General features: G+C 48.2%; 1 protein-coding gene across 1 annotated transcript; it reads right to left on the reverse strand.

Annotated features, from left to right (window-relative positions):
- Positions 1-309: 309 nt before the first annotated feature.
- SCAMP5 (secretory carrier membrane protein 5) lies at positions 310-12,942 on the reverse strand. The gene is made up of 7 exons (XM_059180353.1): positions 12,836-12,942; positions 9,063-9,126; positions 8,196-8,324; positions 4,989-5,145; positions 3,785-3,886; positions 3,264-3,381; positions 310-3,021 (listed from the first exon to the last, which is right to left on the reverse strand). Exons 2-7 carry the CDS (start codon positions 9,067-9,069, stop codon positions 2,827-2,829), a joined length of 708 nt encoding a protein of 235 aa, XP_059036336.1. The 5' UTR covers positions 9,070-9,126; positions 12,836-12,942; the 3' UTR covers positions 310-2,826.
- Positions 12,943-15,099: the final 2,157 nt, after the last annotated feature.

Genomic DNA, 15,099 nt, shown 5'->3' on the forward strand with positions numbered 1-15,099 from the left:
GGAGGGGGTCCTCTGTGTTCTACCCTTGCCCTTGTCTGCATCTGGACCAAACCACCTCTCCCCTATTAATCCAGCCTTCTACTTCCTCCTCAGGCAACTCAGAACTCCTTCCAACAGGCAGGAGGCCTTTGTGGCAATTTCAAGGCCTACTCAAGGCTGCCTCAGAAAGAATCACACAGAAGTCTGTGACTTTTGGCCCCCGGGGAACGACAGGCCACAGACCCATTTGACCCACCCTACCTCCATGCCCCACAGCCCACAGTGAGGCTCCACACAGGCCCACATGAAGACACATGACGCAGCAGGACACACAGGGCCAAATGTTCCCCTTTATTATGGTTCACTCAATTACCATAGACAGACAGCTCAGGCAGGTCAACTGCCAGGTGGACAATGGTCTGTGTCTCCCAGAAATGAGGAGGAGCAGTAGGCACCAGCAAAATGCAAAAGCAGATCACTGGCTGGCCAGACCTGAGGATTCCCAGAAGTGACCTTCCTCCATCACACTCCCAAGACAGACCATCCAGCGGAGATGAATTCATGACCAGCCCCCAATTCTCATACTGGTTCCCTCCCTAGGAAAGTGCATAGTTGCCTAGAGATGCAGCATCCCAGGGCCTGGACAAGCTGGGTCACACACAGGTAGCAGGCCTTCCCAAGAGCAGAGCCAGGGCATGGCCATATAGGTCTGGGCCAGGAAAGAAGAGAGGCAAGGAGGACAGGAAATTGACTGCAGGTGGCATCCAACAGGAATGAGCGCTACCACACGCCTCCTGGAGCTACCAGATACACTAAGAGAAAGGGAGCCAGAGGTCTAGGGTAGGGGAAAGGAAAAGGGAAGAAAACCTAGACCTAGAGTCTCTTTTTAGGTATAGAGGCTGGGACAACTGCTTTCTGGAGAGAAAATGGTAGAGCAGATAGTCAATCATACTCTGGCCCAAGCATCAGGGACCATTAGGAAGAGAACTTTTCAGAAGACTTGGCTCCCCTTATAGGAAAATTGAAGTGCCTGGAGCTCAAAGCTCAGGATGGCACCTGGAAGCACAGGTGTTGGGTTCCCGGCTGGAGCCAACCCAGAGTGACCAAGCTGGGCTGGCCAAAATTTTCAGGCCAAATAGCCCAGACAGGAGAAGGGAGGATGGAAAACAGGCAGCTGCTCTTTGGGTAAAAAAGTCCACTCCCTCTAGGCCTCAGAAAGAGCTAGGACCTCTACCAGCAACATTTTCACAATGCTTGGAACAGAACAGCCCCAAGTAGCCCCAGGTAGCCTTAAATCACTACCCTGCAAGGGAAAGTGGGTTCTGACGGGGTGAGAAAGGTCCAAAGACCAAGTCTAATAGGCAGAAGGCGGTAGGTGATCTTGATTTGGGGGAAAAAAAAAATGTGAGAAGGCGTCCCCTCCCACCCCGCCTAATCTGAAAACCCCATTCCAGCTACTATGCTCAGGGATAGGACTGAGCATGTGCTTCTCCCTGGGCCCTGAGTTCAAGTGCCCAGAACTGCTCTGTGACCAAAAGCAAGCTGGGGTGGGAGAAAGCAGGCTCTCCTCTCCCTGGGTCCTGCCTGCCTTCTCCTCCAATCTTCCCTCCAGGCCTCTGAGCCCGCCCCTCTACCAGACCCAAGCAGAACAGCTCTCTGCTCCCAGGAATCCAATGGTCATTCAGAGATACCTCGTACCTGCCCAGTGGCCTTAGGCCAGTCAGAACTCACTCAGGGACCAATAATTATTTACATACCCTCTGCTCCAGCTGTACCTTTACACCTGAAAATTACTTGGATACCACCCAGCTCTTCAGAGAAGGCAATGGAATTGGCCCTCATAGACAACAGATGCCACCTAGCATGGGATGGGGGTAGGCTAGCAGCTGGGGGCATGGGGAGGGACATAGGCAGAGGGGCTCAAGGGGGCTCTGGGAAGAGGAGGGGAAGCAGGGCAGAGGAGAAAGGAGCCCCCCTCCTTGCAGGCCAAGCTCTGCGATGACCCAGCATTTCTACTCCCTGGGAGTGAGGTACCCAGGTGGGCTGTGCATCTCCAGCCATGTGCCCTCCCACATCACACCTAAGGCTCACTCCTGTCTTCTTCCTTGATCTGGGAATGGGCTCAGTCTCAGGAGCATATACCACTGGGACACATAGCCTTGGGAAAGACAAAGAAAAGCCACATGGGGATGGGAGAGACCCTGGCAAGAAAAAGAAGCCACAGGGAATCTGACACCAGGAGGAGGGAAGGGAGGGGGAGGAGACCAGATCCGAAGGAGCAAAGGAAGATCCCTGGCCTATCCCCACCCTACTACCTACCCACCCCCATAAGTGCTAAATACTGTTGCTTCCCAGTGAGGCTGAAAGTGGAGACAGTTTTAGCTCATAACCCTGGGGAAGGGGCCAGGCTTTCTGCTATGCCTCCCCCTGGTCCATAAGGGGTCTCCAGGGCAAGGTCAGAGGGGGCAGCCTGGTGGAGGGTGGGGGCTGGTTTAGTTCTAAACATACATCTAGCACCACAACAACAGAGACCTCCACTGCATACTACTTCACAAGGGGACACGGACATAGCTACCACCGCACGGGACAGCTCCACGTGCAGCCCACAGCTCTCAGAGTACTGAGAACAGAATCCAAAGGAGCAGGGAAAGGGGGGGAGACATATACATATATATATATATATATATATATATATATTTATATATATATATAACTCTGATTCTTTGTACAAAGTTGGGGAGGAGAAAAGGGAGGGGGGAACCCTGCTTGGTCACCACAACCGACAATGTGGCTTGAGTCCCCATCCCACGGACCCCCAGCCCTGCCCTCCTGGTTGGCTCGGCTGGCTCACATCTCATTGGAGTATGTGTAGTTGGGGGTGGCAGAATACTGAGTCTGCGGCTGATTCATGGCACCCTGGGCTGCCCCCATGGCTGCATTCTGGGCCGCCTGCTGCACGTGTGGGTTCTTCCATGCCCCCGTGGTCCACTCCTCCTGAGCTTTGCTGAAACTCCCCCCACTGCCCCGGTAGAATTTATGAACCTGTAGGAGGAGGAGAACAAGGAAGGATTAATCAAAGGGAAGGGGCAGCCCATCCAGGAAAATCCTGGAAGCCAATCCTCCCTCCCAAACCCACCCTGTGTACTAGGAGCAAAGTCCGCCAAGTCATTCTAGAGTGAGTCCCTTGGAAGACCTCCAGGTCCTCCTGTAATTTGGAGGAGGGTTTGTCCCAGATCACAGCCCCTTTCCAAAGCCACCCTCTCAGCCTTGAGGTGACCACGTACCATGCTGAGGGCAATGAAGGAAAACACAGCCACAACCGTGAACATGATGGTGGGAATGAGCATCACCACTGCTGAGCCAACATTTGTTCCGAAGAAGGAGATGGTAGCGATCCAGCCACTGCAGGAAGAGGCCAGCTGTGGGGCTGCCAGCATGTTGAGGGGTAACCCGGAGCCCTACCACCACAGCCAGGAGCCATCTCGTTGTCATGGGGAGGGGCCATATCATCGGATGCAAAGAGACCAGCCACAGGGCCTGTGGCAGTGTTTCAAAAGAATCTTTTCCCACGGCTCAGGAGACAAACTCCTCAGACATAAGGCTTCCTTGCCTTGGGTTCTTCCATGATGCCTACCACCCCTGGGAACTCCCCAAAACCACTCCTCTGCTGCTGTGCCTGTGTCTACTACACTACACTGAATCCTCTCACAGGCCAAGCAGCTAACACACAGGCATAAACAAAGGACACACGCAAGGTGCCACCCATGCCAGCCCTGGGGCCATCCCAGCCATCCCAATGTCTTACCAGACGCCCCAGCCTGGGATGCCCACGGCTTGGATGATGCTGATGACCATCTGGGCCATGAAGGTGAAGAAGAACGCCATGAAGCTGAAGGAGCTGTCAGTCCTGCAGCAGAGAAGATGACTCGCATTACCTGGGCAGAGGGCGAAGCCTTCCCCTGTCTTCAAGAGCCCCCAGAACTTCCAAGTTTAAATGAGTATGCAATAGACAGAAGACACTTAAAGGCCTTGAGAGGCAAAATGGAACAGTGTTTACATGAATCTTTGCGAGTTTCCATGTGTTAATCTTGTGTGAGCAGCAGTACATAGGGAGAGATCTCCTTAAAAATGGACCACTCATATGGACGGTACATGGATAGTTGGTCCCACTGGCATAGAAGTAGATGGGTCAATTAGGGCAAGAATAAATGACCCCATTGTCAAGGTGATAGACAGCCTTACTGGCACCAATATATCTAGATCCACCGGTACGTGGATGGATAAGCTCAGAGACAGAAAGCCCCACTGGTATAAGAATGGAACCCAACCAGCTCCAAACAGTAGCCTAACTGGCATACAGATGGATTGGAAAGATATCTGAGGCCCCGTTAGCACTGAGATGGATTCTCCACTGGCACCAAGACAGACAGCCTTGTTGGTACCTGGATGAACAGTCCCATTGGCACCAAGACTGAAAATCCCTTTTATACAAGGTAGACATCCTCTGGCACCAAGACAGTTAGCCCCACTTGTACATGGATGAATGGTCCCTTTAGCACAGAGTTGGATGACATCATTAGCACATAGTGTCCGTAGTACATGGATGACTGGTTCCATTAGCACATAGATAGATGTCCACTTGGTACCAAATCAGCTAGCCCCACAGATGCCAAGATAGGCAGCTCCACCGACACAGGTGGCCCCATTGGCAAATCTGACATACAGCTGCCTGGGGAAGGCAAAGCTAAGAGAGGCCTAACTTCTATGTGATGCCTACCCAAGGAAATGAGGAATGAGGAAAGAGGGAACCAAGGCTCTGACTCCCAGCTCCCTGATCCCCAGCACTGAATTCTCAGGAAGCCCACATCCTACTGGGCAGTCTGAGCTGAGGGTGAACAAGTGAAAGTGAGTTTGGGGGGGCTGTCAAACCAAAGTGAGAAAATATACAGAGAAGAAGAAATAGGGCAGAGAGACAAGGTTAGGAGCTGAGGTCAGTACCAACCACTTACTTGAAGGCCTTGTAAATGGGCCGAAACCAGCAGACGTAGGAGCAGGGTGTGAAGAGGATGAGCCAGAGAAAGGCGAGGCCAAAGTTGGTGGCTCCCCCGCCTCCGATCAGCCACGCGAGACAGCCTACCAGGTTCACGGCCAGCGTGACGCTGTTCACTGCAGACCCAGGAGCACATGCATGCACACAGACAAACACCAGACATGCACACAGACACCCCGGCACATGCAGAGACACGTGAGCACCCAGACATGGACACACACACACACCCATAATTCAACAGACCCACAATCAAACACATGGAAACAGCATAATGCACAGAGAGGGAGATACACACAAACATACATGAAAACCACATTTACAGAGATTCGTACCCACAACCCACATCAGTGAATACACACACATACCCACAGATACATGAGACACACATACATACACACACAGAAAGAATACAGACTGTAAGAAAGAAAGCTGGGAGCTTAGACCAATTCCCCTCCCCAAACCCATTCCTAGGGAGCTGAGAAATCCAAACAGAGTCTCCAGAGCAGGAACCCAGAACCTCAGTCCTAAAAGCCTCACTGAAGGGCCCCAAAGGCTCCAGGTGGTAGAAATGTTCTTCTCCTTATAAGAATGGCCTCAGTCCCTGGCCCTCCCAGACTCACAGCAACCACCAAGACCAAGGCACAGGAAACCTTAACATCTCCTCTTGCAAGGGGCACAAAAAGTGGAAAGTAAAAGGCCTTGTAGAAACATCTCTTCAAGCCGTTGTACCTTTTGCCCTGCTCTTAAATGGGGCAGGCAGCAGTAGCTGGGATCTTAGTCTTTATCTAATTCATCTCTCAGACCATACCACCTCCTCCACAGAGCCTTCCTTCATTGCTGCACCCTTATTCGTGTCCCATCCCTCTGACCTCTTGCAGACCTGGGCTGCTCTCAAGCACAGTTCCCCAAATACAAATTCTAGCCCATCAACCACACCAGAAGCTCCCCAGGGGCAGAACCCAGGCTCCCACCCCTCTGTGCCCACATACTCTAGTTGAACTCAGAATCACAGGATCACCAAGTCACAGTCAGCAGAAACCTCAAAGACTTGTGCTGGCACTACCACACACCCAGGGCTTCTGACATCAGGATGCTCCCTTCCTCAAACATGAGGCTGAATCCCTTTAAGGCTCCACAATAGGCTGAGTCTCTTTAAGGCTCCACAAAGACCTGCTGAATAAACAAAGGCTGGGGGGTGGGCCTCCATCTCTGCCTCCAACAACCAGGCATCTGAATAGAGCCCTTAAGCATCTCAAGGGTCATTTGCATTTCCCTGGGAGCAAAGCATCCGGCAGGTGCCTAGTGAGGACTTAGGAAGATATTTATAGCCCTTAAATCCAGCTCCTGGATGAGATCTTCTCTGGAGCAGAGTTCCCAGATCCCAGGGCCAAGTGGGGTGCTCCCCAAGTCTGGCGGGACAATGCTGTCACCTGTGTAGGTATACCCGCCTCAGGGTCCCTCACGACAAGGGTGAACATTTCTTCTTCTGAACTTCGGCTGCATTTCCTCCATCTCTGTTCATTGCACCCCAATTTCCTGGAACTCCGGAACTCCCGGAACTGATTTTATTTGCTCTTTACATAGAACAGACATTAACCTGTTTCTATATTGATTAACACCTCTCTTCCCAGTCCCATCCCTCTCTCTCTAGCTCACTGGTTCTAGTTCCTCTATTGTAATTATTGTATCCCCTGTTTGGAACAGACATCCATTAACGTGGCCACTCAGCTTTTTCCATCTCTATTTCTCTCCCTGTCCCACTTAGATTCCATAGTTCATTACATGTTCCCTAATGAAGGGACCCCAGCCTTGTCTTTTGGTCACCCTCCCCCCAGATGAACACAACTCCCATCCGTACCAGAGCTGAACGTTGCTAGGAAAGGAGCCTACATAGAAGCCTGGTGGGACTATAAATTCACGTCAGCCAACCTCAAATGAACCCTGTGCATGGCCCAGAAATCTTAGGAGTCATGTGTCTTTGGATAGCGTCCTCACCTTCTGTCCACAAAGGTGCTCTCATTCTAATTCCACTTTCCTCAAAGTTCCCATCCCCACTTCTACATCACATTTGATGGGAAAAAATAGAAGCCATCAGAGGTGACCTCTTCATTCTCTTCCCAACATCTACAGACCGACTTCCACCTGCCCCCATCTCTTCCTTCCCTCACATTACACAGAGAAAGATGCCTTCTCCACTAAAGGCCAAGCCAGGACTTGAAACAGAGTCTGTCTATCTCCGCACTCCTTCTACCACCCCATGAAGAATCTGCAAAGACAGCATTCTTTACCTCTTCTGGGCACAAGCAATCACTTCCTCAGGTTGGCAGCTAAGTGCGGGCTGACTCAAGGCAAGATCACATGTGACAGACCTTGACTGTGGTCACACCGCAGGTCTAAGCTTCCTTGAGGCCAGAACCCAGCACGGGAAAGTCAGCCTGCCTTCCTTGTACATGCCTAAAGGTACCTTTGACTAGCCTGGGGACAGCCAAGTGCCATCCCTCTAAGATGACACTTTCCCACCAACCTGCCACCAACCATCAGCAACGAGGACTTTGACACTTTGGACCTCAACACTGTAGAACATTAGAACTCTACAGTCTTAGAAAAGTACAGACCACACAACACAGAACTCCTTGGAACCATAGTGATCACTGAGCCAACACCCTCTTTCTATAAGTGAGGAATCTGCTCTTGGGGAGTTGGACAACCAGCCCAGTTGAATCCCGTATCTCCCGACCCCCAGTTAATGCTATTTTCTCTGAGCAGTTTTCCAAAGAAAGCAAGACAAATGTGGCTTCAAGACAAGGATTCCTCTCTGCATCCAGAACCCGAGGTCCTGGCAGCCACCACTGGCTCCCTGGAAAACCACCCCAGTGGGAAAGGGAAGGGAAAAAAAGAAAAGAGAAATGATCCTGTGGACAGAGACCCTCATCCAGATGCTCTGTGAATGGGAAGTGTAGGGTAGGGGGATGAGGGAAACTGGGGTCCATATGGGGGTTGGCCCACGCGAGGAGGCTGCTGGGAGATGGCCCATGCAGTTACTGCAAGTGGGGCTGATGGACAGCCGGGCCTGCAGCGCCCCATCCCACCTGGTGCCCAGCACCCTCCAGCCTCTCCCTCTCCTCCCTCCACCCTCCACGGCCCACCCCCATCCCACAGCACTCACACATCCAGAGGTAGTAGAGGCGCTTGGTCATGCTGAGATGCTGGGGAGGAATGTCTGCCTCAAAGTCTTGGTAGAAACATGGCTTCAGGGGGATGAATTTGGGCAATGGAGGGAAGTTGTTCACTTTTTCTGTGGGTGAAGCATATGGCACAGCATCACCTTGAATGGCCCCCTCCCCGATAACCCAATATGAGCCTCCTGCCCTAGTTTCAGCGGTCCCCCACCCCTGGCCCCTGAGGTCCCAGACTACACTGCTAACCCCTCCCAGCCATCCCCGCTTCCTCTGCTAGGAGGTTCCCAAAGTAACCAAAGGCCCTGAGCCAGTGTTGTTGTTTCTCAGAAAGAAAACAATAAATGCTGTCCAGATCCAGGCAGATGAAGCAGGATGGGTGAGCCTGGAGAAGGGGTTCCCGTGTCCATTCCAATATCCATGTTCTCGTTTTATCCAGAGGGATGGGCAGGGCTTGAGCCAGATCGTCTCTAAAGGTCCCTCCAGCTCCTGCATTCTGTACCTGAGCCTTTGGAAGCCAGCAATTCAGAAATTTGAAGGAAAGGGTCTCAGAGTATTAAAGAGCAGTGATGACAGAGGGGACAAGGACTGAGCCACCCCTGCTGCTTATAAGTCAGATGGCTGGCAGGACCAGAGCCTCAGGGTTCTCAGTCTCAGGTTCCCACGGTCAGAGAGCTAGACAGTGTCAGGCTGATGGTGTCAGACAGACACGCCTCAGAGGGGAGCCAGGGAAAGCCCAGGGATGGGAGGAGAGAAAGAATGTAACCTCCAAAAACTAAAGGGTATAAGGAGACTAGGAAGGGGGCCACCCACCCTCTGCTCACTTACATGTCCTGTCTACATGACCCTGTCCTTACCTGCCATGATGGCAAGGATGGCACCAGCCGGCCCAGCGGCCTGCCCACGCCTCTTTGTCTTGACCTGGAAGGAAAGCAAAACCAGAGCAGGATGAGGCCCTACATGACCCAGACCCTGTCTCAGCCCCTACAGGGCTGGAAGCTCCCTGGGTCAGAACGGGCTCCCACATCCCACAGGAGCCCAGCAGGGGCAGCACCACCAGCTACCTCCTTCCAGGCGCTCCTGCCCTTTGCCTCAAGGCATTGGGTTTATCTTCAGAAAACCCTATCCAAGGGTAGGAAAAGAAGCTGGGAAGCGAGCCCATGAGGCAAAGGCAAGTAACAGAGAAGGCCTGAGGAGACTAGAGACCTCTGAAAGAGAGACTTTTACTCCTTGACCCTGAACATGACAAGAGTCACAGGCTGGCCTCCCCTCTCTCCAGCTTTTGCCTTCAGTCCTTTGTTAGGGATGGGTAATGTGGCAGCGTGGAGGCAGCGAGAGTAAGACAGATGGGGTTTCTGCCCTCTGCAGGAGATAGTCAATAACCTGTGTGATGCAGCCTCTAAAAGGGAAGGGTGACTACCAAGAAAATATCCATAACACAGAGCAAGGCATTAAAAGTCAAGGCTGGGTGGGGCGGGTTCCAAAAAAAAAAAAAAAATTGAAGTCAAGATAGTGTTAACCTTGAAGAAGGGAGCATAAGCTGAGGTACTGGGACTGGTCTGTTCCTGGGTCTGGGAGAAGGTTACACAGTGTCAATTCGGTGCAAATTTATCCAGCATGAGATTACAATTTGTGCACTTTCTTGTGTTATACTTCAATTAAAAGTTTGCTTTAAGGGCACCTGGGTGGCTCCTGTGCTCTCTCTCTTTCTATCCCTTACACCACAAAATAAATACATAAAATCTTTGCATTTAAAAAATAAAAACAACAAAAAAAAACAACCCTCCTAGAGCTCCAGTCAAATAATCTTTTATGGCCCCTTTGTGATATGAAATCAAATACAGATTTAAAAGAAAAACCAACAATACTGGGGCACCTGGGTGGCTCAGTTGGTTGAACAACTGCCTTCAGCTCTGGTCATGATTCTGGAGTCAGGCTCCCTTCTCAGCGGGGGGGGGGGGGGGGGGGGGAGTGTCTGCAACTCCCTCTGACCCTCCCCCTCTCATGCTCACTAAGTAAAATCTTAAAAAAAAAGAAAAAACCAACAACATCTACCACAAAAGGGGAAAAGACAGGCAGGGTAGAAACCTGCCTGAAATGATCCCCTCGCACAGCTGCATTAATTGTAGCATTGTTTGTAACACCAAAAGACTGGAAAGAATCTACACAGCAATAGGGGATAAGGAAATAAACAGTGCACACATACAATGGGCTGTTCTGCAGTTTTTTAAAATGCTCTGCAGCTCTTTAAAAGAAAATACTACTATGAAAAGATCTCCACGATTACTAGTCATTGAAAAAAAGGACACAGATATAGAATAGTCTAGACAATGGGAAACAAAAGACACAGAACAGTCAAAACAATACACTAACTCATAATTTAAGAAAAAAAAAGAAAAAAAAGGAGGGGAGAAGAGAATAAAATTTTTTTTCCTTTTGACCCAACAATCCTATTTCTGCTTTTTTACCCACAAATAAGAAACAATAAATACATGTCATTCAACATGACACTATTTTACAATAGGAAAATGTTGGAAGTGACCTAAATGCAACTGTTTGAATAAACTATGGTATATCATTCAATGGAGTACTATATTATGAAGGGCATGTATTACATGGAGCACAGGGTGTGGTGCATAAAAAATGAAGTTTGGGGGCGCCTGGGTGGCTCAGTGGGTTAAAGCCTCTGCCTTTGGCTCAGGTCATGGTCCCAAGGTCATGGGATCCAGCCTCACATCCTCACATCTGTGAGCACTCTGTGCTCAGCAGGGAGCCTGCTTCCCTGTCTCTCTACCTGCCTCTCTACCTACTTGTGATTTCTGTCAAATAAATAAATAAAATCTTTTAAAAAAATGAATTTTGGCACACTGAAAAAAATTTAATTTAAAAAAAGAATGAAGAGGGACGCCTGGGTGGCTCAGTTGGTTGGACGACTGCCTTCGGCTCAGGTCATGATCCTGGAGTCCCGGGATCGAGTCCCGCATCGGGCTCCCAGCTCCATGGGGAGTCTGCTTCTCTCTCTGACCTTCTCCTCGTTCATGCTCTCTCTCACTGTCTCTCTCTCAAGTAAATAAATAAAATCTTTAAAAAAAAAAAAAAAAAGAATGAAGAGGATCTCTATTAATTGTTGTGGAATGATTAAAGAAAAAAAAAGCAAAGCACAGACAAGTATATATAGTATGCTACTTTTTACGTAAAAGGGGGGGATAAGAACATACATACAAATTTGCTTATTTTTGCAAAAGAAACACAGGAAAAGTAAACCACGCAGTATAAAAATGGTCACCTACAGGATGGAAGGGCTAGGATGACTAGTGAGATTTCTTTGAGTAAAGATTTACACATACTTTTTGTATATATAATCTCTTCCATACTCAAGAACTTACACCAGAAAGAAAAGCAGACCCTAAAATTGAAATAAACAAAAGCAAATGACGCTAACTGTACAGGAAATTGATAACACGACCACATAGAGAAAAGAACTGGCCAAGTAACTTGGTCAGAGCACTCTTTGTTCTCTTAAAAGAATATATCTCCAGGATAAAAATAACTGGAAAGAAAGCTTCAGTATAAGCAGGTTTATATAGTGTGGTGATGCTGAAGCTTTGTCATGTGTCCCAGAGGAGAGGACATACAAGTGTACAGGTTGTTGTAGGACCTGGGTTCTCACTGTTAAAATACGGAGAGAGAACATGCAAGGTGGGACAGTAAGAGGCCTGTGCTGTTGGATTTGAAATGAGGGATCAGTATGAACTCACAGCTTAAAAAACATATGGCTGGTCTCAAGCCAGGACAAGGAAATACCACGATAGCCTAGAATATCGTGAGGTAACAGAGACAAGCATGTATACAACAAATGGATGCAGGTCAAAAGGGCACAAGTTTAGGGGCACCTGGGTGGGTCAATGGGTTAAGCCTCTGCCTTCGGCTCAGGTCATGATCTCAGGGTCCTGGGATTGAGCCCTACATCGGGCTCTCTGCTCAGCAGGGAGCCTGCTTCCCCGCCCCCCACCTGCCTGCTGCTCTGCTCTATTTGTGATCTCTCTATGTTAAATAAATAAATAAATATAAATATTTTTAAGGGGCGCCTGGGTGGCTCAGTGGGTTAAGCTGCTGCCTTCAGCTCGGGTCATGATCTCAGAGTCCTGGGATCGAGTCCCACATCGGGCTCTCTGCTCAGTAGGGAGCCTGCTTCCCTCTCTCTCTCTGCCTGCCTCTTCGTCTACTTGTGATTTCTTTCTGTCAAATAAATAAATAAATCTTTAAAAATAATAATAATAATAATAAATAATAATAAAAATAATCTTTAAAAAAAAAAATATATATATATATATTTTTTTTTTTTAAAAAAAGGACACAAGTTTAAAAGAGCTACCACCACCCAAATCTGAGACAATCAAGAGTCTCAAAAATAAGAATGACAGTGACATATGACATCCTGAATGTTAAACAATAATCCACGATACACCAAAATGCTCTCAGGAATTTTCATCTAATGGTGGGGATCACAGGTGATTTTAATCTTTTCCTTTATTCCCCTATGTATTTTCCAAATTCTCTACACCGAATATACACAACTTTCTTAATAAGATAAATAGTAAGTGCTATTTTAGATGTAAAAGTCACAGACCCCTGGGTGGCTCAGTCATTAAGCCTCTGCCTTCGCCTCAGGTCATGATCCCAGGGTCCTGGGATGGAGCCCCACACTGGGCTCCCTGCTCGGCGGGAGATCTGCTTCTCCCTCTGTCACTCCCCTGCTTGTGTTCCTTCTCTTGCTGTGCCTCTCTCTGTCAAATAAATAAATAAAAATCTTTAAAAAAAAATAAAATAAAATATAAAAGTCAAAAATAAGTACCACCACTTTGTGAAAAAAAATAATAATCCATGAGTCCAAAGGGACACTCTCATTTTTAAAAAAGAGAGGGAAGAGCTCTTCTTCGTAGAAGAAGCTAGCCATAAACATAGGAGTGGCAGAATTAGAAGATCTCCCAGTGCCACAATCACTATAATTACTGATTTGAACGACGGCTGCCAAAACCACTGGACCGGAGACTGTGGGAGTCTCCAAGTACCAGCCCAAAGATGACGTGCTACTTACAAAGGGGAATTGGCACTTTTAGCGTGAAGAAGGCTGACAGATACAACCTTAACCGAGTGATCAAACTTAATGTCACCAATAACAGGACAGACAGACACTACGGCCTCCCAGTATGATGCACCAATAAGGACACAACATCGCCTACCTAGTATTCCTGCCCCAAAATGTTTAACTTGAATCCAATCATGAGAAATAAGCAGACAAATGCAAGTTGTGGAGCATTCTAAAAACTAAACTGGCCTGGGAGTGCTTGGGGGCTCAGTCAGTTAAGCCTCCAACTCTTGGTTGATTTCAGCTCAAGTCATGCTCTCAGGGTCCAGGGATCAAGCCCTGTGACAGGCTCCCCACTCAGCAGGGAGTCGGCCTGTCTTCCTCTCCCTCTGCCCCTCCCCCTGCTCATGTGTGCACCCGCTCTAAAATAAATAAATAAATCTATAAATAAATAAAATGAGTGCCTATTAAAATATAGTAATAAAAACTAAACTGACCTGGACTGTTAAAAAATGCCATCATAGGGGCGCCTGGGTGGCTCAGTGGGTTAAGCCTCCGCCTTCGGCTCAGGTCATGATCCCAGGATCCTGGGATTGAGCCCCAAGGCTCTCTGCTCAGCGGGGAGCCTGCTTCCCTCTCTCTCTGCCTGCCTCTCTGCCTACTTGTGATCTCTGTCTGTCAAATAAATAAATAAATAAATCTTTTAAAAAAATAAAAAATGCCATCATCTAAAGGCACCTGGCTGGCTCAGTTGGTGGAGCAGCTCTTGATTTTGGGATTGTGAGTTTGAGCCCCACATTAAGGATAGAGACGACTTAAAAATAAATCTTAAGGGACGCCTGGGTGGCTCAGTTGGTTGGACGACTGCCTTCGGCTCAGGTCATGATCCCGGAGTCTCGGGATCGAGTCCTGCATCGGTCTCCCAGCTCCACGGGGAGTCTGCTTCTCTCTCTGACCTTCTCCTCGCTCATGTTCTCTCTCTCACTGTCTCTCTCTCAAATAAATAAATAAAATATTTAAAAATAAATAAATAAATAAATCTTAAAATATAAATAAATAAGGGTGCCTGGGTGGCTCAGTGGGTTAAAGCCTCTGCCTTCAGCTCAGGTCATGATCCCAGGGTCCTGGGATCGAGTTCCGCATGGAGCTCTCTGCGAAGGAGGGAGCCTGCTTCCCCCCCTCTCTCTGCCTGCCTCTCTGCCTACTTGTGATCTGTCAAATAAATAAATAAAATCTTTAAAACACATATATATAAATAAATAAGCAAATAAATAAAATCTTTTTTAAAATGCCAACATCCTAAACTATTTTTAAAAGTACAAAATAAAATAAGGGATTATCTAAACCAACGGAGAATAAAGATGTATGGCAACCAGAGCCAATGGGTAAACCTTGGCTGGATTATTCATGGGGGAAACACCACAAGGGTCATCACTGGGATAACAAAGGAAACTAGATAATACGATTGGGTAGATGTTACATCTCTTGGGTGTGATAATGGAACTGAGGTTTCATAAGAGAATGCCCTTGTTCTTAGAAAATGTGTTCATGGGCTTAGGAGTAATGTGTCTTATGTCTACAACTTGCTTCAAATAGCTCAGAAAATTAAAAATGATGGATGGACACATACAGAATCAAAGCAAATGAACAAGGTATGAGTCCAGGTGAAGCAATATAAATGTCCCTTCAACTTTAGTTTGGGGTAAAAGTTTTCCAAATACAAAGCTGGAGCAGAATATGAATGATGTCAGTAATGGATTACAACACAATAAATTAAAAGAACGTAGTCTATGGAGACACACAAA

This window comes from Mustela lutreola, chromosome 7, assembly GCF_030435805.1.
Source record: "Mustela lutreola isolate mMusLut2 chromosome 7, mMusLut2.pri, whole genome shotgun sequence".
Classification (NCBI taxonomy): domain Eukaryota; kingdom Metazoa; phylum Chordata; class Mammalia; order Carnivora; family Mustelidae; genus Mustela; species Mustela lutreola.

Bases quoted from the DNA above. Each gene is read 5' to 3' on its own strand.
- SCAMP5 (XM_059180353.1), bottom strand. The intron at 3,887-4,988 runs GTAAGTGGTTGG...TCTCTGCTGCAG, and splicing joins CCCATTTACAAGGCCTTCAA to GACTGACAGCTCCTTCAGCT. The intron at 3,382-3,784 runs GTAAGACATTGG...CTCTTCCTGCAG, and splicing joins ATCCCAGGCTGGGGCGTCTG to TGGCTGGATCGCTACCATCT.